Source organism: Sorex araneus, chromosome 3 (genome assembly GCF_027595985.1).
Source record: "Sorex araneus isolate mSorAra2 chromosome 3, mSorAra2.pri, whole genome shotgun sequence".
NCBI classification, from domain to species: domain Eukaryota; kingdom Metazoa; phylum Chordata; class Mammalia; order Eulipotyphla; family Soricidae; genus Sorex; species Sorex araneus.
Window position 1 is genome coordinate 203,904,695 of NC_073304.1, and position 26,661 is coordinate 203,931,355.

Consider the following 26,661-nt stretch of genomic DNA (forward strand, 5'->3'; position numbering starts at 1 on the left):
TTAGCTGGAAAGGTCTGGAAAAATCCGAGTCCTTTTCCCAGTGTGGCTGTTGTGAAGTGGGAGGGAATGATCCATCCAGCCCGTGTGGAAATGGGGACCAGGCTGGGAGCCTCTGGCTGAGTGCAGGGTCTCAGCAGACCTGCCCTAGGTGAAGGTGGCTGGAGGCGACTGGAAGCTGTGGGAGGTGCTGCCTCTGGGTATGAAGATTCTGTGTTTGTTCTGCTGGAGCTGGTGGTGTAGCCCTGAGAGCCTTTGGTTCAACTCTCCCCCTGGGATAAGGGGTGGGGGGCTGGGAGGGTGAGCAGCTCAGTCTCCGCCCTGGTGCAGGTGTGGATGGAGGCTTGGAACCTGGCCCTGCCCTCCTGGCCCGATTTCCTTTGCTGTCCCGAGACAAGCACGCCGCCGAGACCCCAGTTATAAAGGACCAGCAGGAAAAGACCTGAGGCTCCTGGGGGTCTCAGAAGGAGGGAGGGGCTGGGAGTGCACCTGGGGCACTGCCTGGGGGCGGTCCTTCCCCCAGACCTACTATTCCTGCATCCTGTAACCCCGACGAAGGAGGCCAGGGAAACGTGCATAGACGCTCCGGGTCGGTTGGCCCTCGGCCCTCGAGTCCACGCAGCCCGCCGCCCACGCCGCTGACGAAGGAGGCGAGGGACCTGATCTCCCCAGATCCGCTTTCCGCCAGCCCTGGAGCTGGCATAGGAGGGGGGCACGTGTGCAAAGCGGCCCTAACCCCGCAGGACGCCCCTCACACCTTTCCCCCCACTTGCGGGGAGTTGCGGGACTCTGGCGAGTGCGGAGCCGGGCATGTGACTCCTGTGTGCTGTGCCCGCAGGAGATGCTGCAGGAGAAGGGCCTGTCGGAGAGCGAGGAGGCCTTTCGGGGCCCGGGCCCTGCGCTCGGCGAGGCCAGCGCCGCCAGCGCCGCCAGCGCCCCCGAGCCCGCGCTGGCAGCGTCCGGCCTCGCCGGAGCCCCGCTAGGCAGCCCCCCAGGCCCAGGCGACGTCGCGGCCGCCGCCGCCGCCGAACAGGTAAGGTCGCGCCCGGCGTCGGGGAGAAACCCGGCATCGGTCAGTCTGCAGAGCCGCCAGCGTCGGTCCGGCTGCCCCTCTCGGGGACAGGGCTCACCTCCTCCTGGGGGGTTGGCCGCGTCTTGAGTATCCTCCTGGGCAGCGATTGACCGCTGTCCCTACCTTGTCCCTCCTCCACTTGGATCCCTCCGAACCTCGCTGGGACGCGCGGAGAGGGCCCCACTGCTGCAGCGGCAGCCGCAGCGAGACCGGCTAAGTGCTGCTCTCCAGAAACCCCAGAGAATGAGGGGTCTAGGCGGGAAGGTGCCCACCGAGATCTGGTTGCCCTGGGGCGGCTCCAAGCTCCGAAAGCGCAGGGACCTTGCGTTGGTGATAGCCGGGAGATCACGACGCACGACAGGGGCCTGCGATGGTTCGTGCACAGTCGTCTGAGGACTGGGGGTCCATTAGCCCCGCCATTGTGGGTGCTCACCCACAGACCTGAGCTCCCTCGGCCACGTGGGGCGACCACGTCTGTGCGGGATCCGTTGTTCGTTGACTCCAGCACGGCCACTTTTGATACCCGCCGTCACTTACTGGCTTGCCGCAGAGCTCAGAAAGCGGAACTTTCAGATACCGCGATGAAAAAATTTTTAAATTTTTCACCAGCGGTGAATTTTTTTTAAGCTTCACCAGTGGGTCTAGACTCATTTGGTGAAACGAAATCTCCCGGCGCTATCCCGGGAGCTGACGGCGCTCTGCAGTTTCTAGGTCTGCGTGCCTCTTAAGTAGGGCTTCATTGAAGCCTAGGGCCAAACCCACCTAAGAGCCTTTCCCTTCCTTCCCCAGACCATCGAGAACATCAAGGTGGGTCTGCATGAGAAAGAGCTCTGGAAGAAGTTCCACGAGGCGGGCACGGAGATGATCATCACAAAGGCAGGCAGGTCAGTGCAGAGAGATTCATGCATGGGATAGGGATTGGGGGGAGGGCAGCTGGTGTCCCCAGGGGACTTCCTTGGTTGTCTTAGCCCCCAGCCTGGCGCAAGGCAGTTGGAGCTCCCCTGCCTGGGGTTCACATCTTGTTGCCTTGTCTTGGGACCTTGGGACCAGAGTGAACAGGCTTCCAGGGGCCATCCAGAGCTCCCAGGGCCCCTCGGTCCCAGTGTAGTCTGAGAGGAGGGGCAGCACCATGCAAATGAAATGCAAATAAGGCTTTCAGAGGTTCTGGTCCCCAAGCTTTAGGGTCCCCTGCGGGCCTACTTTGTCCTCCAGCTTTGGGGAATTTAGGGAAACTGTGGGGAGGTGGGGGGAATAGTCTGTCAGGGTTGTAGTAAACCAAGGGAGTTAAACTTCAACAAATGGAGGAAGGCAAGGGGAGCCTTCTATTGCTATCTTCATTATTTTGGGGGGCAGCTTATACCCCAACTCTCTCTGCCCTGTGGGTGGGTGCTTCTGCCCCTCGACCATCTGCTTCTCCCCGACCAAGAGGAGGGCACTGTTGGGCCCTGCCTGTGTTGTGGGGGGGAGTAGCTCTCTGTGTGGCTGCCAGAGAGAGATGATTTATAAAGTGGAAACATCTTTAAAATGCGCCGGTGTCTGTGGGAGAAAACGGGAGAGGGTGAGAGAAGGAGGGAGATGCTGAACTGCGTGTCAGAGGTCCTGGGGCTGTCTGCACAGGACCCACCGGCCAGACCAGTTATCAGGTGAAGGGAGATGGCCGCAGGCGGACACTAGAGTACAGGTTCAGGGACACACCCTTCTTCCTCCACATAATGGTCCAGGGAATTTTGTTTATTTAGTTTTTGGGTTTTGAGCCGCACCCGGCAGTCTCTGGCCTTACTCCTGGCTCTGCCTTTGGGGATCACTCCTGGTGAGATCCTGGGGACTGTATGGGATGCCAAGACTTGAATGTTGGCCATGTGCAAGGCAAACACCCTACCACTATACTACTGCTCCATCCCTAGCTCTGGGATTTTGAACCCTGGGAGAAGGGTATGGTGTGAACAAGTCCCTTTGCCTTTTTGTGGGCTCCTAATGGTGGAATAAGATGGACCAGGTAGGGGAGGATGGGAGGCCATCCCTGGGGGCTGCAGTTCTAGCTCAGCCACTTCCATATGTGTGCTGCGCAGTCAAGGTTACCCTTGCCACATCTCCATCTGTGAAATAATAGATTTCACTTCATACCCTTATATGTAAAACACTTAGCATAGTCTTTGGTGCAAGGACACACAGAATAAATGCTAACAATAATGTTCATCATCAGTAGAGGAATGTCTGGCAGCACTTCACATCTTGCATCTGCAGTTTAAAGAACTCTTCTCTACTGGACTGGTTTGTAGGAAATCGTGGGCTCTTAGAGCAGAAAATTGGTGGTTTGTTTGTTGCATGCAGAGTGGGGGTTCGTGCTGTTGTCCTTTTTGCAGCTCACTGTTAGGCCTGGAAGCATATTAATCTCTGTTTAAGTAGACAGGGTGGGCCTGGACACTTGGCCCCTGTCAGCTGAGGTCAGGCAGATGACAAGGAGGGAGGTGGGCCTCCATCAGAAGAGGGAACAAGGGGATGTCAGGGCTGGGCTTGCTGCCCTTAGGGGTTGGGGATGGAGTGTGGAGCCAGGTGTCACAGCACAGCTTCTACCCAGTTCAGTGGACTTGGGCAAGGCCCTCCACCACTTGGGACTCACTGGGGGCAGGTAAAATAGAGATTGTCATGATTAATTTGCCTGCCATCCTTCTGTTTTTGGTTATTATGAGACTCAAACCAGGAATCTGGTGGGCATAGCTGGGCAAATTGTTGAGTGGATTACAGGTGCAAAGAGGAAGGATTTATTTCTTGGGCTGTTGGGGTAGAGGGAAAAGAAAAAGAAAGACAAAGATCCAGCAGTTCACATTTTTAGGCAGTAGAAAAATAAAACCCTGAAAATAAATGGCCAGTGTGTTTCGGGGGCATGCCTGGCTTCTGCCATTTTAAACAAAGGGCATTTGTGATTCTCCTCAGTGGCAGTTCCTGCACCTGTGTGGGTCCTCCTCCTCCTCCATCTCTCCCCTCAGTGTGTATATGCATGCATGCACTCTTACACACACACACACACACACACACACATACATACTCTCTCTCTCTCTCTCTCTCTCTCTCTCTCTCTCTCTCTCTCTCTCTCTCTCTCCTAGATGTGGCCAGCTTCAGGAAGATGTTTATGCCTGATCCTAGTGGAGGCTTAGCTGGGGACCTCAGGGAATGATGATAAAAATTTTAAATGTCAGTGATAATATTGGCCAATCATGGATTCACAGCAGTCTTTTATTTCTTTGGAGAGTTATTTTTGCACCAAGTCTAGTCCCCAAGAAAGTCACTAGTCTCAGTTCCTCTCCCCAGAGTTCTCACAGACACTTCCCCTGTCTACAGAGACCAAGTTCACCATTGGACCCCTGTGTCTCCCATCCTGGCCTTCTGCTGGGTTTGTTTGGGCTCTTCTACATCCTGTCCAGTGCCCTTTTCTGTGCTTCTCTGTCTCTACCTGCCATTCCTGGGACATTTCCAGTCCTTGGCAGAGAGCCTTCCCCAGGTCCTCTGGCTCCCAGATTCCTAGCTTGCTGGAGCTGGAGGGGAATCAGAGAACATCAGCCCAGCTCCAGAGAAGGGAAGATGACCCTAGTGTAGAGAGAGATAGACCTGAGCAGTTTTCAGGCAGATGATTCCCTTTACCCGGTGCACCCAAAACAAAACCCCAGCTGGGAGAAATTCCCTTATGGCTGAGTCCTGTGACCATAGAGATCCTCTCTAGTGAGTACCCTGATCACTGTTGTCTGGTCAAGGAAAGGTCAGGTACTGGAGAAGGAAGCCAGAATGTTCTTAGGTGGGTTTGAGTCTTGGGGTCACAGGTTCCTTATCTGAAGCTGAAAATATGAAGGCCACAGGCAGAAATAATCTCCTTTATTGAACTCGACTTTGAATTCAGTTTGGTCTGCTGGATAAAATATAAAACACAGAGGGAGACACCTACTTTGGGATGTCCAGGAGCTTGCCATTGTCAAGTGTAAAATTGGGGATCACTCCCACCCCGTCTGTGTCCCTCTCTTTGCTCCCCCAGTCTTGATATAGCTTATTTCAGAGAGCAGCTTCCTTTCAGCCTCCTCACATCCCTGCCAAGCTTGATACATGTGAGAAACTGCATTTTCTCCCAAACACAGATAAAAGTGAGCTCCACAAAAATTTAAATATAAACCTCCCCAAAATGAAAATTTCCTAACAGTCTGCCTGCTCTTCTCCTAGGTCATGGTTTTGCCACCAGATAAATCTCCACTATCAGCCTTCATAGCCTGTTGAGTTCAATGTTGCTTGTGTTAGTGACAGTGAATTTGCGTTTGAAAAATGAACTACCGATGAGAACTCCTGTTGAACCTGTATTGTTTGTTATTCTGAGGCAAGGATTTGGCCCGGCTTAATCCGGGGCTTCAAAGCCAATTGCCCTGGCTCTGTATACAGAGCGTCAGAACCCAGTGGCGTGGGTGATAAGAGAAGTAAGGGTTGAAGACACTGGGAAAGTGGGTTGGGGAGAGAGTGCTTTGATCTCTTTTTAAAGTATTTTCTGAAAGCAGAAATATCAGAAGGAAGTGTCTTTTAAAAAAATCTCAGAGAAGCAACTGACCTTCCCAAACAACATCTATCCATAAGCCCTCACTCTTGCCCCCCCACCCCCAACTGAGAAAAATGCTTTGAGCCAATTAGAAAACTCTGTGTGTGTGTGTGTGTGTGTGTGTGTGTGTGTGTGTGTGTATGTGTGTGTGTGTGTGTCTGCATGCAGAGTGGAAATAAATTACTCGCAGTTTGGTCATTGCTCTGAGAAATCATTTGGCTCAATATAGGTTTGGTCTCTGTAGAAGCGGTACCACAACCCACAACCCCAATTTCAGCCTTGTAGCTTGAGTTGCTGGGCCCTGGCTTCTTAACCAACAAGTCCAGAACTCTTCCTCAAGACCTGCAGAACTTGGCCATAGGGAGCTCATAGGGTTCTAGGTGGACCCCTATTCTTTGCTCTGATTGTGGGCTCAGAGGCTCATGTACAGATGTCTGTCTATGTGTAGTCTCAGGCATGTATATGTGTGTATGGATGTATGTGTGTATGTAAGTTCAGATATAGTCCCAAGAATGGTGATAACAGGAGGGAGCTCAGAAAGTCACTCCACTACTGAGCTACACCCCTGGCCCTGCAGACACGTAGTAATTTTTCTTTTCCTCTTTTTTTTTTTTTTTTTGTGTGTGTGTGTTTTGGCCACACCCAGCACTGCTCAGGTTTACTCCTGGCTCTGTGCCCAGGGTTCACTCTTGGAGGGTTTGGGGGACCATATGTGGTATCCAGGATTGAACCCATTCGGCCACTTGCAACACAAGCGCTCTACCTACTCTGGCCCCCACGTAGTAATTTTTAACAACAGTGTTATTAATATGGAACATTCCTGAGAAAAGTGAACAAATAAACCTTAACTGTACAGCTCTATACTTTCACAAAATGAAGTTACCTCCGCAACACCACCCAGGAAAAGAAGTCACATAATCACCAGTCACCCCAAATCCTTCTGTATTCCTTCCAGATAACACCTCTTCACACGGAGTAAATGCTCCACCAGCTTCTTATCCTTTTGGTTGAGTTCTGCTCAAGCACTTAGGGGCCCCTGACCTGAGGAAATGGAGAAATTTCAGGCTGCAGTGGATTGATTGGGGCACCGGGCTGGCTATGGAGAATCCCCTCATTCACCCCACCTCCCCGCTTGCAGGGTTGGTGGGGGCGGGGGTGTATGTAGGTCAGCGCCTTGACTTTGCAAGCAAGCGCTTTGGCAGTGAGCCTGAGCCCCCAGCGACTGTCTGAGCCCAGCTGTAACTTGCTGTCCCCTCAGCAGCCAGTTCGTGGTCTGGTCGATCAGTACGTTGCCAAATTCAAAAGGCCCCCGAAACCCTCGCCCGGCGCCCCGCAAGCCATCCACACCAAGAAATGTCCGAGGACGCTTATCTTAGCAGTTCATTCTAAAACCATTTCCGAGTCTGAGGCAGATAAAGGCCCCATGCCCGCACCCTTTCAGAGCCTGTTTCATGATCAGAGGCGAAACCCGGAGCTTTCATCTCCTGGGCCGGCCGGCAGGGCCGGCGGCTTGTTTATTCCCCTGGCGGAGCTGTTTCCGCGGGCCAGCAGCGCCCCGCCTGCCAGGGCGGGCGGACCCTGGAGAGCACCCCGGGGTGCAGAGAGGCGCCCGCGCCGGGAGACGGCGCAGGTGGCGCTGAGATCCCCGAAACCTCTGACTTCTCTCTTTATCGTGTCACCCGTGAGACAGGGAGCTCACAGCGCCCAAACCAGCCTGACTCGGTGGCCCAAGTCCTGCCTCCCTTGCAGGTGTCCGTGTTAGCCTTTCTGGAACCCCCAAGGGAAGATAGAGGGGGGTGCGCGCCTGGAGCTGCCCTCACATCCTGGGCCCTTCCTCCTCCTGGGGCTCCGCATGGCCAGCGATGGAGGGGGCTGTTTCCGTAGGACCCTGGGGATCTTGGGCAGGGTAGCAGCACCTTTGACCAACTCCCCAAATCCCATCTGGACAGCTAGCCCATCCTTGCTCCGGGCTTCTGGGTCCACTGCCTTGGAAAGAGGAGAGAATTGGCAGATGGGGAGGCCGACGCTGGGGCCCCCCTGCCCTGTCCCAGGCCCTGCAGAGTCAACCCAAGGCTCTCAGGCAGCGGATGGCGCCAAGGGCTCCCAGCTCCCAGCCTCGGGAGTCTACAGGCTCCTCCCAGACCTCCAAGGCACTTCATCATTGTCAGGGGCTCCTTTGCAGCCAGCGAGGCCGAGGCCGGCAAGGACAGGGCCACTCCACTCCCTCCCAGCAGCGCTGTCTTCTCCTGCCCCCGCCTCCCTCGCCCCTGCCCGAGGGAGAGGCCCAGCCTGTCCAGGGCGGGTGCCACCTGGAGGGGTGCAGAAACAGGCGAGGTGGCCGGCACTGTGGCCGGGCCGCCCAAGCACAGCTGCAGCTGCCCCATTTTGTGGATGTTTCCGTAGCCGTTACAAGATGGTGGCCTGGAGGGGACAGGATTCTTGGCTTTCCCTCAGGGAGGGGAGGGGTGAGGCAGCTGCTCCCACCCCCACCAGCCGCTGGTTAGGCCCACCAGGGGAGAGGCTTGGCCAGGAAAGTGGGTGGTGTCGGCTCCAGCTGTGCCCCCAGGCCTGGGCAGGGGTGGGGGCTAGGAAGCAGGAGGTGGGATTGGGTTCCTGAGTCCTCTCGCACTTCCCCCCTTCCTGGAGAGGGGGTGGGGTGGACATTTGAAAATGCTTTCAATTGACATCTGAGACAAATTCTTCCACAAGGTTTATAAGTCCCTAGACTTGCAGCTAGAACTTCCCTCCTCCCTCCAGACACGCACACACGCGCACATGCGCACTCCACGCGCTCCTGCACATGCGCCCGGCTGCGCGCACATCCTCACGCGGGGCTGCGTGCACAGGGGAGGGTCCCACAGGGGCGCCGGGCCCCGAGGCCATGTTGCTCCTGCAAGCCCCGCTGTGCCCAGCTGGCACCTCTGCCCCCAGACACCTGTCGGTGGTGTCGGGACAGCCTTTCTTCCCGGCCTGCCTTGTCATTTGTGAGAGGCAGAGACCACCTGTCAGCTCTCACGACTCATGGCACCTGCGGCCTTGGTTAGATTTGGATTCTGCTTGATAGAACAGCCAGCGGGGCATGTTTGTGGAGGGTGAGCCAGGAGGGCTGGGGGTCTCAGAGGAGGACCGTGAGGAAGTTCTGGTACTTCTGGGGAAGCTGAGCAGCTGACTGTGGCTGGGATGGGAACTGAGCCCTGCAGGTAAAGAAACATGTTGTTATTGTTGTGTGTATGTGTTTGTGTGTGTTTGCACTCAGGGGTATGGGAAAGTCCTTTTCTAGAATGTTCATCAAGCCTCAGGGACCTGCATAATTTCAGCATGAGCTGAGGAAGTAGAAAACATCCCAGTTTGGGGTGGAGGGGGGTGTGGGGACTCTTTTTCCCCCCTAGAAGTCAATCACTGCTTTGGTTTGTAGAGGGAGGAGTGAAGTGGGGGGTGAAAGGTAACAGTTCTGAATGGACTTTTTTAATCCACGGTTCATAGTGATGTCCTCACTGGTGATAAGAAAATGAATGTGTAGAGATTCCAGCAAGTTGCCCAAGACCTCACAGTTCGCTTGTTGTGGGGTCGGCTGCCCGCCATGGCTGGGTGGTTTAAGAATCCACACAGCTCCTGGACTAGTTTTCCCAGATACCCAGTTATCAGGGATTGCAGGCCCAGCTGAGCATTCAGGGCAGTCAACACCTCTGCTAAAATAAATGAATAAATAAATAAATAAAAGTACCAGAGTTGGTTTGAGATCTCAGGGTTTCAAAGATGTATCATTGTGAACATGGTTGATTAAAAACTTCCAGGCTTGCCTCTGGGCTGGGACCCCAGAACTTTGACTGTATGTGGATGGGCAAAGTATTGGGGGGAGAAGGGGCAGGGCAGAACTGGGGCAGCCAGGCAGTTGAGATCTTCTCTCACACTCCTGACAAGTGGCTGTGATGAGCGACTAGACCTCAATGTGAAGAGACCGTGGTTGGGTGGAGAATTGAATCAGGGAAACCACAGAAAGCCTCTTCCCAGACACACAGACTGGAATTCCCCAGGGCTCAGAGGGGCAGTGACGAAGCCTGCGCTGTGCCGGGACTTCTTGGCTGGGCCTTGGAAGGCTCGCTGCCTCCTCCTCCTCTCTGGGCCGGCTCTCCTGGTGCTCTGTCCATGCTTGCCACCTTGCTCTTTGGCTTCCCCTAGGAGGATGTTTCCCAGCTACAAGGTGAAAGTCACAGGCATGAACCCCAAGACTAAGTACATCCTGCTGATTGACATCGTGCCTGCAGATGACCATCGCTACAAATTCTGTGACAACAAATGGTAAGAGGCCTGGGGTTGCCCACTTCATCTGCCTTCCCTTGGTTGCTCTTTCCACCCACCGCACCCTTCCCTGCCTGATTTGTTCCAGGGATTCCCCAGTGGGTCCAGGTGGTGGGCCTTGGGAAACAGATCGGGGCTGGAAGTGAGCTATATGTCTGTGTTTGGTTGTCTGGGCAAATAACAGGGGTGGTCACACTGCTGGCATGGATACATGTCCATGTGGGTGGATCAAAATGTTGCTGTCCCAATGGGAAGGAGGGCGAGAGCTTTTGAGGAGACTTAGGGTCCAGCTGCTGGCCTGTGGCATTACTCTTGGTCTAACTGCCCGGCCTTGCCTCTCAAGTGAGTGCCCTCGAGTAGAGTAGCAGGGGCCCAGGCTGTTTTTTCTGAGAACCTTCCCTAGTATCCTGTGTGCCCCCCAGCCAGTGCTGGAGGCCAGAAGGATAGAGTGAAGCAGCAGTGGAGGGGGGCAGGCAGAGATGGGATCTGATTGACACCATGCCTGCATGTGGGTAGCCACATGCTGCCTCCCCTGCTATATTTCTCGCTCTGCCTTGAATAGTTGGCACTTAGTCAGCTCAGGATGATGCAAACTCTACCAATTAATGTCTAACCCTTGTTTTGGGGGCAAGCAATTTGAAAGTTGTCTAGGTCCTCTAAGAAGTTCTGTCCGAATAGAATCTGTGACCCTTCAAATTGTAAATGTGGGGACCAGGAAGATAGTCTGATAGGAAGAGAGTTAGAGCTATATACATTACATGCACAGGCCCCCAGTTTAGTCATAGGTACTGTGTGTCTGCTCCTAGCCCAGCCCTGTAGGGTGTAACCGTGGTGACCCCTGATACTGCTGTGTCCAAGCAACCCCCAGCATCAAATATCTAGCCGTATTGGCTGAGTATCACTGAGAGAGGCCCCTGCAGTTCTGTGAGCACTGTTTGGGAGCCCCACTCCCTAATTATAATAGAACATGTACATAGAAGTGCCTATTAACTTTGCCCTCTGAGTAAATGGCCCCACTTCTCTGTAACCATTTTCCCCCTTCTCTGTGGAACAGTACAGAGCTCTGACAGCTCTTTGCTGACCCCACCTTTGGCTTTTCCCTGCTCTGTCCCTTGAGAAGGCTCCCGAAGCCCTACCCTGAGAGTGGGACAGGACAGTTGGATGTTCCCCTCTGGTGAATGGAGGGCAGAGGGGACTGGGGCTCCCCAGGGCTCCAGCGAGTCAACAGTGATGGCTCTATTTTGTTGGCAGGATGGTGGCTGGGAAGGCCGAGCCCGCCATGCCAGGCAGGCTGTATGTGCACCCGGATTCCCCGGCCACTGGGGCCCACTGGATGCGGCAGCTGGTCTCTTTCCAGAAGCTGAAGCTGACCAACAATCACCTGGACCCCTTTGGCCATGTAAGACAGCACAGGTTCTCAGACAGTGTTCGGGTGGCTGTGGGGGTTGGGGGTGGGGCTGGAGGCTCTGGCACTTTGTTGGACCAGTTGGCAGAAAGAGCACTGAGTCTGTGTTCCACAAAGCAGCGTCCATCCTTCCCTTAGCACTTATTGACACAGTAACTTTGGACAAGTATCTTGGCCATTTGGAGCCTTAGTTTCCCTACCTAGGAAATGGAGATTTTGTGAGAGGATCTGCCTGAGGCTCCCGGCCCTTAGGAAGTGGTGGTACTAATGAGGGCTATAATAATATGGTAATGGTGGTGAGTGGTGGTGATCCGATGATGTGATCGTGGTGATGTGATGATGGTGTTGATGAAGATGATGAAGATGGTAGTGATTTGATGGTGGTCATATGGTGATGATGGTGGCGGCAGTGATGATGGGAAGATGATGAAGGCAGTGATGATCATCTGATGGTGGTGACATGATGGTAAGATAGTGGTGGCATGATGGTGATGATGATGATGGCGGTGATAAGATAGTGGTGATGGTATGAAAAGATGGTGGTGATCCTGCTGTTCATGTTGGACCAAATCTCTCAGCTTCCGATTCCCCAACTTTGGCTCAGTTGGGGCCTGAGTTAAGAGTGAAGACTCTCCTCGGCAGAGTCCGTGATGAGGGCAGAAGCCCTTTCTCAGCATGCGTGTCTGTGGGCCTGGCAGAGTGTTGGGGTCTCAAGGGCAGACCTTGCACTGGCTCACACCAGCTCCTGCTCCAGCCTGGCCCTCTCAGGAGAGATGCTGAAGCCCAGGGATGCTGCTCCCAGTTGCCGAAACTCATTCTTTTCCCATCTGGCCCTGGAAAACCAACAAAAAGCATTTTATGTGGAAATTTTTAGCTCAAGTGTGTGGCAGGCTGGGAACCTGGTATTATCTGCCAGGGCTAGACCCTGCCCTTTTAGGGTATCCATGGTTACTCTGGAGGTGGGGGTGGGCAGGGTGTGGTGGGGTGCAGGCTTGAGAGGCTGGATGATTCAGGTACTAGTGCTGCTCACAAAACTACCAGAGAGATGAGGCAGTGGTGGTGGAGGGGGAGCAGGAGTGGGGAATGTGTAGGTATAGGCTTCAGTTCTATTTCTGGGCCACTGCTTGCAAATCAGAGTTCTGTGAATCACCGTTCTGCATGGAACATTCTAATTGGTTATGTAACGGGCAAGTAGCTGTTGGTTCTCAATTTCAGAGTCTGTTTTTTTTTTTTTCCTTTCTGAATGGTCAGTGATCTGTAAGGAAGCACTAAGGTGATCTGAATGAACAAAATTACCTCCTGGCATACCTCTTTTTTTGCAAGCAGAATGGGGCTTCCTGTCAGGGAACGTAGAGGCTTTGGATGTATGGCAGACATGCAGATGGGCACAGGGCACACATGTACCCCCAGCCACTCACAGGCCCAGATCCCAGGAATTCTGGGGATCCCAGGAGAGCCGAGGAGAAGCCAGGGATCCCAGAAGAAGCCAGGGGTCCCAGGAGAAGGGTCAGTCAAGCCCCAACTTGCCAGAATACAGGTCCTTGAAATAAGGGCAGGGCATCACCCCCCGAGTCATACTTGGTACCAGCCCAGCCAAGACTTTGCTCAGTAGGAACCAACCTCCAAAGGTTAGCGAGGGCCTCTGCGGGTGGGCAGCCAGGGCACCTAGCTGGTGGGCACAGTCTCTGCCCACAGCTGCACAGAGCCCTGAATGGGAGCATAAAGTTCGGCAGGAGCTGGACCTTGGGGTGGGGCCAGAGGAGCCTGAGACCGAAGCTCTGGAGAGAAATCAGACTTCACCACATGGTGCCCCTGAGGAATGCCAGCCAGGCCTCTTTTGCCTCTCAGCCCCCGCCCACGGAGTTCCAGGAGGGAAACACGCACGGTAATGTGGGGCTTTCGGGATGCGGGGGAAGACCTGGCCGTTACAGCAGGCTCTGCAGCAGGCTTGAGTTTCCCGGGGGCTTTGCCAGAGCTATGCACCAGGGCCCGTGGGGCTGTCAGATGGACTGTTAGAGCTGGGCTGCTCCTGCCTTTGCTTGCCACATCTGCAGGGCCTCACCCCTCCGGGTCACCATCTCCCTGGAAGGTTGGGGTGGGGGTGCAGCATGTCTTTCTTCTCTTTCCTTCCCACCACGGTATTTCCCCAGCAGTTTATGGGTGAATGCTTGCCAGGTGACTATATGATGGGAAGCAATTGGGGGAAGACTTAGGGAGACGAGGTGGTCTGGGGAGCTGGAAGGAAAGGCACAGCACTCAGGCCCCCAGTCAGGTCGTGAGGTCGGTGCCCCTGGGCCTTTTGCACCTTGGCGTGAGCTGTCAGAGCTCTGGCCATTGAAGCCTGAGTGGAGAGACCTCAGTCTTCGACAGTGAGTGCAGGGACTGGCGGCTGAGCTACTTTCCCCGATATAGCTGGCAAAGGGGTCCATTTGCACCCCGGCTTTCTGCTTCCAGGTCAGTGCCCACAGCACTGGTCAGCTCTTCCAGTCATTCCTCTCAAGGCAGGAACATGGTTGAAGTTCATTTGTGTTGGGAGCCTACCCCCTGTCTGCACAGCACACCCTCCATGGCCTCAGTTTTCCCGAAAAGCTTCTAGATCTCAGGAAACCTCCTCTCAAAGACTTTGAACTTTCCCCCCGGGCTCCCGCTGTTTCAGGGACCCCAGCAGCTGCCCCTAGCACGACTGCCCCCAGGAGAAGGGTCTGGGGTGCAGATGAGCCATAGCAGGTGAGGCTCTGACGTAGGGACACCCCCCCAAACACACACCCCAGCACACATGACCTCTGGTTCCCCAAAGATGGGACTGGATTCTGATGAGCAAACTCCACATGGGTTCCCCGTGAAATCCAGAAATCCTGTATTTGGGCCAGAGACTTTGGGGGACTGCCACTGGGTTCTGGGAGGAAGTGTAAGGCCAGAGGGCAGAGGATTGGGGGCGGTGGTGGGAGGAAAGCAGAGCTGCCTCCCTCCACCCCCACGCAGCCCTAATTCTGTTCTACTGGCTGCTCATGTCCCCACTGGCTCCCCCCCAGCACCCCCGCCCCAACCAGGGCCTGGTGCCAGGCGACCATGTAATGGAAAGGGAAGTGGAGGGGCCTCCCTGGGCAGGGCTGCAGCCTGCAGGACCGGGAGGTGCCTGGCACGTGTCCTGCTTTTTCCCCTGAGCCGGAGGCCAGGAGAGATTCGCGGCCAGGGGCCATGTGGGCCTACATGTGTGTGTCGAAGGGGGACAGTGATGGCCTTCAGAGTTTCTCCTGCCCCCACATCTCAGATGGCTGAGGAGGAAGCCCAGTTCAGGGACCCATTTCTAACCATCTAGCTGTTCCAGGGTCCATGTTAGCCCCAGATTGGGGGTTTGCCTCATCTACAGAGTGATCTGTGTGAGGTCCCCTCAGTGTCCCACTACCTCCCCTGGCATCTCTCTGAGGCGTAGTGACCGAGGTGGGGCACTAAGCTTCCTTGGGGGAAGAGTTCAGAGTCTGCTAGGAGCCATCTGTCTATCAGTCTGTCCTTGTACTTCCACAGTTGTCCCTGTACACAAATTGTGTAATCTACTTTCGAATAGGACATGCACTTGCATGGTTTCAACATGTCAATGAATAAATGTGTCTACTGTGGGATATAGCCCTTGACTGGTTCTATATCTTTCCAGTTTCTTCTGGCACCGCCTCCCCAAACCCCTACTCCCACCCCCAGGTACCCACTGTTTTTATTGGTTTCTGGTTTTGGGGTTCTTTGGTTTGTTTCTGGGCCATACCCAGTGGTTCTCTTGGCTCCTTGCTCAGGGATCATTCCTGGCCCTCAGTGGACCATATGTTGTGCCAAGCATCAAACGCAGGTTGACCATGTGCAAGGCAAATGCCCTGCCTGCTGTGCTATCACTATGCTCCCTCCCACATACCCACTTCTATCACTTTTCTGCTTATAAAGGCTCAGTAGATTCCCAAGTCCCCCCTTTTGTACATAAGACATAATATCAAACCCTTCTTACACTTCGCTTTGTAAACTTAGCAGGCAAAGAGACAATCCCATTCCAGTCATGTGAAGCTTTCTCCTTAATGTCTTACAGCCATGTGGAACCCTGTCATGCCATCACTCGGGAAACAGCCCATTCTGTGAAGGGGACTGGGTGCTCTCTAGATTGCGCTCTTTCGGTTAAGCCTCTTTCGTATTTCTGAGCAATACTCTGCCTGTCGAGAGAATATTTGGGTTTGTACTTTGCAATCTGGCCCTAAAGTAGAGATTTTCTGACACATACGCCCAGGGAAAGCACAGATGGAGGGGTTCCCAGTCTGCGGGTGAAGTATCAGTTTTAGATTATGTTTTCTTCCTTTCGTGTGAGGATAAGTGTCTTTTTCACTTGCATTTTGCATTTCTTCTTCAGAGGAACTCTTCTTTTTCCCTTGGTCTTAGACTTTGGATCAGTTCTGGATTCTAAGAAGATTTAAACATACAGGCACTCCCTGCCTGCCATTCATCTTTTGATTTTGCTAGTCATTGTATTCCTCCTATGCAGAAGGTTTTAATTCAGTGGATGGGGCTTTCCCCATGATTATGGATGATGAGCAATTGACAGTCCTCATTCACTCCCAACTCATAAGGGAATTCTCTTGTTTCTTCTTTTTCTACTCTTCCATGGATTTGTTTTTACAGTTTAAACCATTGATCCTTTTGGAATTGATTCTCACGTTGACTATGAAGTGTGAATCCGACTTTTATTTTCTGGAGAGCTGTTCAGTAGTCCAAACACTAATAAATGAGCAGTTCTCTTCCCTCCCTGGCGCCAGGGGCCCTGCCTCTGTCCTCTCAGCACCCCTGTGGACTGTGTGTGCGTCTCTTTGCCTGCTGGTGCTTTTTCTGTTGAGGCTTCGGCCCAGGGTTTAGTGTCTGGCTGGGCTGAGCCTCCCCCTGGCTCTTCTTTTCCAGAGTATTCTTGGCTATTTTTCAAATAAACTTTAGAATCGGCTCATACTCTTGAGAAAGAAAACTGACTTGTGTTTTCCTTTGGATCACCTTAAATGATAAAGTTACTTAGGGAGAATTGATGGGAATGTTCTTTTTCTTTATTGAAATGCACTTTTAGTCCCTCAGAAATGTTTTTGGATTTTCTTCGTGACATGCAGCCCTACACATTTCTTGTCTCTTATATCATCTTGCTTATTACCACTATGATTTATAAAAATTATCCATAAAATAAGACGTTGTCTTGGAGTGAGGGAGGAACCCTGTGTTTGGCCTGAGTTCAACCCTCATATCCCCGAGCGTGACTCTCCTAGCCCATTTCCAGAGCCCCCTGGGAATAGCCCCTATGACAAAAAGTTTTTCTTCACAGGAGTTTCTCACCACCTGTTTTTGCTTGAATTTGGGTTCCTCCCCACTAGGTAGTAAGCCAGGGGGTAGTTCATCACTGTGTGATAGGAGCTGGCCTTGTGAAACATGGGGTGCTGGTGAGCAGTAAGCAAAAGGTGTCCCTGCTAAAGGGGTGATAGTTACAGAAGGTACCTCTTCCACCTGCGACTGATGATGCTCCCCAAGCTTATGCTGCCAACTTGCTTGTAGGGCTCCTGAGATTTGTTGTGGGGGGTGGTGGTGGTGGGGTGGGTCATAACCAGTGGTGCTTGGGGGCTATTCCTGGGTCCATACTCAGAGATTACTCCTGGTGGTACCCAAGGGGTCATACATGGTGCCGAGAATCAAACCAGGGGGTCTTCTGCATGCAAGACAAGAGCCCTGTGCTATGTCTCCCACCCAAGTCCCTGAGATACTGATTTACCTCTTTTCCTCTCACTTCTGTGAACCTTGTGCCAAGCTCTGTCGAGATGATTTGGAAGATACTGATGCCTGCCCTCCCAGCCCACACTCAGCCCCAGATCGGGGCCTGCCCTGCCAGGCTAGGTAAAGGCACCTTTAACTCAGGTGTCAGGAGCGATTCCTTCTCTGTCCCTGTGTGCTGCATGCCTCCTCCTTCCTAAGCCTCAGCTCCTCATCTGTAAAAACAGGACTGAAATAATTCTTGCTGTACTGGGGTATTGTAAAGAGTAATGATGTGACATATAGAACCAGCCAGGGGTTGCCTGGCCCCTAGGACAAGCTCGGGAAGCTTCCAGGGGTCCTTGGTTCCTACCTGGGAGTGAGGTTTCAGGCCTGTCTGACCAGTGTCAGTTATGTGGGGCTGAGCTGACCAATTATGTTGACCTGCCCCACTTCTTGGGCCAGTTACTGCCCATCCTGGGTTTCGCTTTTCTTCCTTTTTATTATTTTTTTTTCTAAGCTGCAGCATCTTCTTTGTCTTAACCTGTTTGCAGGACTCAGGAGGATAAGAAGGCAGTCTTAGAAAAGAAAATGATGGTGCAAGAAAGACTCCAGTTTTAGTATGGGACAAAATGGATACTCCCCATCCTGTGTGTCTCATACCCAAATATGCTGTGCTTTGATGGCCTATAGGTCCTGGGGAATCCTTGTCCCTTTTAGTGTTGGTTGATATCTTAGTAAAAACCAAGAGTGCACACGACTTCCAGTGAAAGGCTGGTGTTATTGTTGTTCTTGTTGTTTTAAATAGGAGCCACACTCAGTGGTTCTGGGGCAGGGTGGGGGAAGTTCTGGGGATCAAATTCAGCACCTTACATACCTCTACCACTGGAGCCCCGGCCCCAGCCCAAACCCAGTGAGTATTTTTGGCTTTGTCTCTGGATTCCATCTCCAACATTCCTACTACGAACCTCCTATTTCTCAGCTGCAAAATTAGGAGAGTGACTCGAATGATCTCGAAGGCACGCCCCTCCGTGCCCAAGTGCTCTGTGGAGATAAATCTGGACGTCACTGGAGGAGAGGAGGTTTTGTACTATCGTTGTTGTTAAAACAGAGCAGACTTCTGAGTTAGAGCCAGAACATAATGAATCCCATTTCTGTGAAACGGTGACGGCGGGCGGGTTCAGGCAGTGGGCTTTGTGGATGTGGCCAGCCCATTTGGCCCAGCATCCCCCTGCAACAAATAGAAATGTGAGGCTCTGGCAAGTGGTTTAATGTGGCGCCCGAGGAAGTGGCGAGGAAGCCAGGTGTGAGTCACTGAGCTGGATTCCCGTTTTCAGGGTACTGCCATTGTTACTTCAGCTTCTGGGCCTGGCGCTGTGGGTGGGGCTTGCCTGCCAGGTCCCTGCCACTAGAGTTGGGACCCCTGAGCAGAAGGCTTCACTTTACAGATGGAGACCCCAGTGGCTAGAGAAGAGCTTGCTCATGATTTGCAGCTGATGACTAGGGACCCCTGCAAGATTGGCAGGCACTGTCTTTCCAGGTCTCTCAGCCAGCCAGTCTGGTCCCCTCCCCAGAAGGTCTGTTGGACAACCTTTTTATCTTGGTTCAGGAAGGTTTTGCTGCGTGGGCTAAGAAGCTTGGCCTTTATCCCAAGGGGCAATAAGAAGCCATTAAAAGTGGCATGATGAAGATAAGACATTTATTGGACCCCAAACACTGGCAGGGTAGGTGTGGTAGGTGTGCCCGGATGGGCATGGTCCTTGGAAAGGCCTCATTTTCAAGCACTGGGCAGCGTGTGGTCCTCTTTCTTGCCCTGTGGTCCCCACGCGTCCTTATGTGGGCAGGAAGGGAGCAGGAGAGGTCTAGGCCTTGGCCATGCATGCCCTGCCTTCCCGCCTTTGCTTGCTAGCAACACAGTCACCTGGAAGGCATCGCACAGGTCGGTAACAGCTACTAATCCAGGGCTTGGCCCTCTTTCCATGGATGCTGCCCAGCTCAGTTCCCCAGCCAGCAGGGCCAGGCACCCCAGGGGGAATCTAGACAGTGGCTCGGGTCTGCAGAATCACTGAGGCACCTGCACCCCCGGAAGGATGTGCCAGCCTGTTGGGACACTTCAGGACAGATGGATCTACCTGCTCTGCCACTGGGGCAGTCCCAGTGCATAGTGGAGCTGGAGCCATGTATCAAATCTTCCGGCCTGCTGTCTGCCCCCAGGAGTCTGAGGTTGCGATGTGTGGACCCCAGTCTTACTGATCCCTCTCAGCGGCCCTGCCTGGGGCTGCCTCTCTCCCAGGTTCCTGGGCAGCCCCGCCCTATCTTTAGCTCTGATTTTCCCGTTTCCCCTGCTGCCCATGACCAGATCACGCACCTGCCTAGAACATTGGTCATCTCCAGGAGGAGTTTGTTATTTAATTGAAAGGGCAGGAACCAACAAGAAGGGCCAGAGACATAGTACAGTAGGTAGGGCACTAGCCTTGCATGCTATATATACCTGAGCCCTAGGGAATAAGCCCGGAGCGCAGCTGGGTACAGCCCAAACCAAAACCAACGAACCAACAGGAAGTTGGCGGGAAGCAGCACAGTAGCTTAGTAGCTGATTTCCAGGAGGGGGAAAGTTTTAGGAAATGGAAGCTCAAAGCAGGCCCTAGTCTGGGAAGGCTTCCTGGAAGAAGTACCCAGGACTTGGAGGTGAGAGGGATAGCAGTGGGAACCGCATGTGCAGAGGTACTGAGACTGGGATCCAGATGCCCGGAGGCACTGGGTCCATATCATGAGGCCACGTGTCTGGGCATTTAGGTCCTTTCTGGGCTCCTGCGGCAGTGGGGCAGGATAACCTCAGTTCCTATGTTCTGGAGGCTGCTCTTGGCTCCTAAAACACACACACGGCATGAGGCCTGTCGAGCAGGGCTTTTGGCTTTTTATCTTGCTCTGGGGTTTTGTAGGGCTGGCACCCAGGGGAGCAGTAAGATCCCCGGTCACAGGATCTGATCTGTGGAGCCTGTGCTCTGGCCCTTTCTGCCCTGGGACTCTCTGAGGGCCTGGAAGGAGGATTGAGGTGGGGGTGGAGTGGGGACCATCCCAGGTACAGGGGTCAGCGAGGGCTGCCAGGCAAGCACTGGGGCGGCCCCACTTGGCCCTCTGGCCACTCATGGGTTAAATCTCTCAGTGGTCAGGTTAACGTGGGCACAGCTGGCTCTGGGGCCCTGGAAGGGTGGGAGTGAGCAGGACCAGCTTGAGAAAGGCATTTGCAGGGGACAGGGGAGAGCAGGACCGGAGGGCCAGCCCAGCCCACCCAGGGCAGGAGCCAAAGGGTTAACAAAAGCAGCCGGTGTTGATAAAATGCCCCAAATTCCTGGTCCTGCCTTCAAATGGGGACGGCATCTGGCAAATGTCAACGATAAAAAATGCATTTTGGTGGCACGTGATGCAGCTGCTACCGTGGGGGTACGGCCGGCCCAGGCGGGTTTGAAGCAGCGACTACTGAGTGCTCATTACTGGGCTTGGGGTACCCACTGCCCCACCCCAGGTATACTCCAGGGCTGGCGTCCCGGCTGTTGTTTGCTTGTCTCTCCTGCGCATGCCTGATGGAGCTTCCCTCTGGGCTGTGGGCTCGCTCAGGCAGGGCTGAGGGCTGACCGGGGCGTCCCCCCCGGCACCCCTCTCAGTAGTCCTTTGAAAGGCAAGAAGCAAACAGACAGACTGAGTCCTGGGTTGGACAACAGTCACAGAGGGACACTCTGCCCAGCTCTGCAACCCCCCTCACATACTGGGGACAGATGAGAGGAGGGGCTGGTACCACAGTGGACATTGCTAGGAAAGGCAATTTCTGTTCACACAGAAATGGGGGTGTGGGGACCCAGAAGAGGAGGTGCAGTGCTGGGGGCTGGGTGTGGATGAGCCACTTGAAGGCAGTGTGGTCCCTGGTAGGCCTAGGGTGGCCCCGGCCAGGGTTTGTGCTGATGTCAGGCAGTGAAACAGCATCATGGTGGCAGACCCTGGAGGGGGTCAAGGGGCCTGGGTCTGCACTTTTAGGACCTTTCTCAACTCAGTTCTGGGAGTCAGGCCCTGGAGTGGGACTTTTAGGCAGCCCAGGGCGAGCTGAGCCAGGCCCGGCGTTGGAGTAGAGGGGGTCCTCCGAGCTCAGAGGGAGGCCTCCTCTTCCAGATCATCCTCAACTCCATGCACAAGTACCAGCCACGGCTCCACATTGTGAAGGCTGACGAGAACAATGCCTTCGGCTCCAAAAACACAGCCTTCTGCACCCACGTCTTCCCGGAGACGTCCTTCATCTCCGTGACCTCCTACCAGAACCATAAGGTATAGTCATATAGGCCGTCTAGCTGTCTGCCCTTGCGTGGGGTGAGAGCGAGGGGGCCAGGGTGGGGACCCAGGAAGCAAGGTGCCCCTCCACATAGTGGGAGCAACACAGGCCCCTCAGACACGGGCTCACGGTGGCTTTTCTCTTGGGGAATAGACTGGGGAATGACAGCGGGAAAAGCTGACTTGGTGGCTTGAGCAGCAGGCCCTTCTAGAATCTTCTCCCTGGTGGGATTCCCAGGCCAGGTCTGCAGAGGGGGAGGGATGATGCTGGGGGCCAGGGAAGCACGGTGAGTTAAGTGAGAGCTGGGAGCCAGTGCCACCGCCTGGCTGGTCAGCGGTGCCTGGGGGGGGTCTTGCCGCCCCCCACTTCTGGGCTTGTCTTCCCCAGTGCCCTCGGCAGGTGGCCCCTTCCCTGCCTCTTGGTCTCTGTCCCTGTGGCTTCCCATGATGCTGTCCACACCAAGCGTGCTGGGGCCCATGAGGTGGTGGGAGGAGGCTATAGGTAGAAGATATGCCTGCGTATTGCAGGCCACATGGCAGGGACCTCGAACCAGAGGGGAGAGCATGAGGAAGGTCACTGGGTAGGCGGGCCTGTTGAGGAAGCAAAGACTGAGGCAGGTGGGCTTGGCTGCTTCCTGCTGGCCTAGGGCCAGGTGGGGCCAGAGGGCCAGCAGAAGGGTCTCTCCCTCCCCCCACTTCCCCTCCCCTGCCCCTGTCCCAGGGACCTGACGTACCCCATGGAGTGTCTGTCCTCTCTTACAGATCACCCAGCTGAAAATCGAAAACAACCCGTTTGCTAAGGGATTCCGGGGCAGTGATGACAGTGACCTGCGTGTGGCCCGACTGCAGAGGTGGGACTGCCCCGCCCTGTGGGAGGGGTCTTGGGAAAGGGGAGACAGGCAGGGTCCTGGCCCAAGGCGACCTCCATCACCCTCTGTGTCCTCTCTCTCTCCCTCTCTCCCTGTGACTATCCTCCCTCCCCTCCAGCAAGGAGTATCCGGTCATCTCCAAAAGCATCATGCGGCAGAGGCTCGTGTCCACCCAGCTCTCGGCCAAACCCGATGTCAGCCCCCTGCATGGGGCCCACCAGGCTCTCCAGCACTACCAGTACGAGAACGGGGCTCACATGCAGTTTGCTGCGGCTGAGCCACAGGACCTTCCCCTCAACACCTTCCCGGCCCAGAGGGACTCCAGCCTCTTTTATCACTGCCTGAAGAGACGAGGTATGACCCCCTGGTCTGCACGCCTCCAAGGGCTTCAAGTGGGCGGCTGTTCTCCCCCAAAACACGCGAGCCTTTGCACACCCACACTCACCCCTGCACACACATACACATACCTGTCTACATGTATCCACACACAAACACACCACATATACATGTACACATGCACCTACACATATACTCACTCCCTCTGACACATACATACTTGCCTGTCAACACACACATACATGTACACATGCATTCCCCCACTGACCTGTAAATATACATATGTATCCACACCATAAACACCCCCTACATACATACACACTCTCTAAACATGCTTATACACATGTACACATATACCCTCTCATACATAAACACACCCACACAAACATACACATACACCACATAGGTACACACATACCCCCCCCCCCCACACACACACACAGGCCTCCCTTGCGTGACTCGGCCTGAGTCTCTGTGTAGTGGGCCAAGGACACAGTTACGGAGACTCGGCCTCCAGTGAGGGAGGAGGGTGCTGAAGGGCTGGATATTTGTGAATGGGTCTAGCTTTCCTCACGTCTTCTCACCCCTCCAACACAGATAATCTGTGGTCAGGGGTCTGTCCCTCAGCCCCATTCTGCTGGGTCTGCACAGGCTTCCTGAAGATGCAAACGGCTGGGGTGGGTGAAGATTAGGGCCTGGGCCACCTGTGGTGGTTTCTCCATGAAGAAGAGCCTAAACCCAGAATCCCTGTCCTCTTGGGCCAGGCCTCAATGTTTCCATCTGTGAAATGGGGATGATGAGTGCATTTATGCCCACAGACCTCACAGGGTCTCTAAAGTCCTCTTGGGAAAGAAGACTTTGACTTGTAGCCCAGAACATTTTCTCAGCCCAGTTTCTAGGGGCAGTCACACAAAGCTCCACAGCACCAGCCCCTTTAGGACAGATTAGCAGGAACTGGCACTGGCCTAGAACACGTCATTCAGAATGACCCTGCAGTCCGTATTTGTTCAGTTGAGTGAGATGTGTCTTACATTTTTTTTTTCTTTTTGGGCTATACCCGGTGATGCACAGGGGTTAGTCCTGGCTCATGCACTCAGGAATTATTCCTGGTGGTGCTCCGGGGACCATATGGGATGCTGGAATTGAACCTGGGTCGGCCGTGTGCAAGGCAAATGCCCTCCCCACTGTGCTATCGCTCTAGCCCTTGTGTCTTATGGTCTTAAGAATTGAGAAAAATCAAAGGAGTAATATGAAATTCAAATTTTGATACCTATAAGGGTTACTGAATACTGCCATAGCCATTTTATTGTTTATTATATACTTATGGGTTTGGGGTCATACCCAGTGGTGCTTAGGGGTGATTTCTGGCCCTGTGATCAAGGATCACTCCCAGCAGTGCTTGTGGGACCATGCAGTACTGGGAATTGAATGGCAGTCAGTTGTAAGGTCAGCACCTTACCCCTGCATGCTCTCTCTGGCCCCATTCCCATTTACTTCCATTTATTCAGGGACTCCCATCAGGTGACAGTAGCATAGATGTCCATGAAGCAATTTACCATCCCATGAGACAAGGCCTTAGGACCCCCAAGCCTAACATGTTGGCTTTCTGGTTCTGTACTGAGAAGCTGGGCTTATGCCTGACCTAGAGAGACTGGCCACTTTCTCAGACCAAAAGCATAATGCAGGGAGAAAGTAGAGAGAACAGTGGAGGGGACACTGAGAGCTGGAGACACGGGTCAGAGCGGGAAACGTTCCTCCTCAGCATGGACGAAGCTTCCCAATGTGGTGGGGGTGGGGAGGTGCGTGTGGGCCTTCAAGGCCATCCCAAGGCCACTTGCTTGCTCTGTGTGCCCACCAGCTCCCAGAGGGGATCCCTGGAGGAAACAGGCAGATGGAGGCCAAGAGAAGTCGGTGGACAAGAGCTCTTAAGATTGTTTGGTTTGGGGCCACACCCAGTGATACTCCTGGCTCTGCACTCAGGAATCACTGCTCTCGGTGCTCAGGGACTATATGGGATATGGGATTGAACCTCGTTTGGTAAATGCCCTACCCGCTGCCCTCTCGCTCTGATCCCGCTCTTCTGATTCTTGGTGCTGCTGCCTAGTCCTGTCTCCAGTTGTATCTTGCCCCGGGGGAGCGGGGGTCACTCCCGATAGTCCAGCCCTCCTGGTCAAGGACACTGAAAGATGGATGTCTGTGGTTTGGGGCAGCTGGTGCCATCTTTCCCGGAGTATCTGCAGCAGCTGGAAAGTACAAGTCATCCTCTACTTATGACTAGCTCCATTTCTAAACCTCACACCCACTGTTCAGCTGAGCTCTGTGTAACAGCTTGCTGCCTGGCCTGTGTTTGGAACTGTGTTTAGGGTTTACTTCTGAAAGAAGCGGGTCCTGGCCCGGGAGTCATTTTGACTTGTTTAGGCCTGCCTGGTAGCTGAGGACTGAGGCAAAAACACTGTGACCTTAATTCGGATAGATGTGACCTCAGGGCCTGGTTTGGCCTGGCGTTGTGGCCAGGGTGGGCCTCACCTGGAGCCCCCAGCACATATTCAGGCCTCCTTGGATCCCCAAATCATGGCCAAGAATCCATGCCAGGAGCTGCCTGGTTGAAGGCACCAATGGTGTCCAGCAGCTCCTCTGACCTGTGGGCCTTGGCAGGGACCTGGTCACTTTTTGGCAGCTACCCTTTGACAAAGCTGTGATTTGGATGGCCGCATGGTGCCAGTGTACTCCAGCCTGACCTTGCCCTGGCCTTTAGGCTGTTCTGTGCTCCCGGGGTGTGGGGTGGGTAGCTGGCTTTCTCTGAGGGTTCCTTTGTCTCCCAGCAGATGGTGCCCGCCACCTGGACTTACCCTGCAAGCGGCCCTATCTGGAAGCATCCTCTGCCGTGGGGGAGGATCATTACTTCCGGTCGCCCCCTCCCTACGACCAGCAGATGCTGAGCCCCTCCTACTGCAGTGAGGTGGCACCAAGGGAGGCCTGCATGTACTCGGGTTCCGGGCCTGAGATTGCCGGGGTGTCTGCGGTGGACGAGTTGCCGCCACCCCCCCTGGGCTGTAACATGTGGACGTCAGTCTCTCCGTATACCAGCTACAGTGTGCAGGCGGTGGAGACTGTGCCTTACCAGCCCTTTCCTGCACACTTCCCCGCCACTACCATGATGCCCCGGCTGCCTGCCCTCTCAGCGGCACAGAGCTCCCAGCCCCCCGCCAGCACCCCCTTCAGTGTCTACAACCAGCTCTCACAGTCTCAGGGCCGAGAACGGGGGCCCAGCGCCTCCTTCCCCCGGGATCGGGGTCTCCCTGGCATGTGCGAGAGGAAGCCACCCTCCCCACATCTGAACGCTGCCAACGAATTCCTCTACTCCCAGAGCTTCTCCCTGTCCCGGGAGGCGTCGCTGCAGTACCACTCAGGTGTGGGCGCCGTGGAGAACTGGACTGAAGGCTGACTCGACCCAGGACCCTGCTCCGCCAGGGCCCACCTCACTGGGTGGGATTCCAAGAGGTACTACCAAGAGACATGGGAAGGTACTTCAGAGGATGGGACGTGCATGTGCCTGAATGTGCATGTGTGTGCGTGTGTGCGTGCGTGCGTGTGTGTGTGTGTGTGTGTGTGTGTGTGTGTGCGTGCGTGCGTGTGTGTGTGTGTGTGTGTGTGTTTGTGTGTGTTTGGAGAGCATCTATCTTTGGACATCAAACTGGGGCCATGACAAGGAGTCAACCCACACTTGACCGAAGAAGTTATTTTTTCTTTTTTTTTTTTGGCTGCAGGACCTGGGTCCATTGTGAGCCGCCATCTCTTGACAGGCCCTTGGGAGGTGGGAGCGGAGAATTCGTGTGTGTTGTTTCGTTAATTTTTCCGACCTAATCTTTGATTCACTCAGGGGCCGGGTGATGAGGGCTCCCATACAGGGACTGCTGCCGGGAAAAGCTCACTGCTGGGTCGGGAGGGCTCTGCAAATGTAGTAGATTTGCAAGGGGGAGCGGAGGATGGCTTGAGGGAGGAGCTGGGGTCCGAGATTCTGTGAGAGGCCCTGAGACAGGGG

General features: G+C 54.4%; 1 protein-coding gene across 2 annotated transcripts; it reads left to right on the forward strand.

Annotated features, from left to right (window-relative positions):
- The first annotated feature begins 838 nt into the window (after positions 1-838).
- Positions 839-26,064, forward strand: TBX4 (T-box transcription factor 4). 2 transcript variants are annotated; one of them, XM_055133362.1, is made up of 8 exons: positions 839-1,030; positions 1,859-1,953; positions 9,819-9,938; positions 11,190-11,337; positions 21,259-21,411; positions 22,177-22,265; positions 22,402-22,637; positions 25,442-26,064. In XM_055133362.1, the coding sequence occupies exons 1-8, from the start codon at positions 839-841 to the stop codon at positions 26,062-26,064; spliced, it is 1,656 nt and encodes a 551-aa protein (XP_054989337.1). The 2 variants fall into 2 exon arrangements, with proteins under 2 accessions (XP_054989337.1, XP_004608660.2); XM_004608603.2 differs by having other exon boundaries at positions 25,445-26,064.
- The last annotated feature ends 597 nt before the right edge of the window (positions 26,065-26,661 follow it).

Bases quoted from the DNA above. Each gene is read 5' to 3' on its own strand.
- TBX4 (XM_055133362.1), top strand. From the start codon at position 839: ATGCTGCAGGAGAAGGGCCTGTCGGAGAGCGAGGAGGCCTTTCGGGGC. The intron at 1,031-1,858 runs GTAAGGTCGCGC...TTCCTTCCCCAG, and splicing joins CCGCCGCCGCCGCCGAACAG to ACCATCGAGAACATCAAGGT. The intron at 1,954-9,818 runs GTCAGTGCAGAG...GGCTTCCCCTAG, and splicing joins ATCATCACAAAGGCAGGCAG to GAGGATGTTTCCCAGCTACA.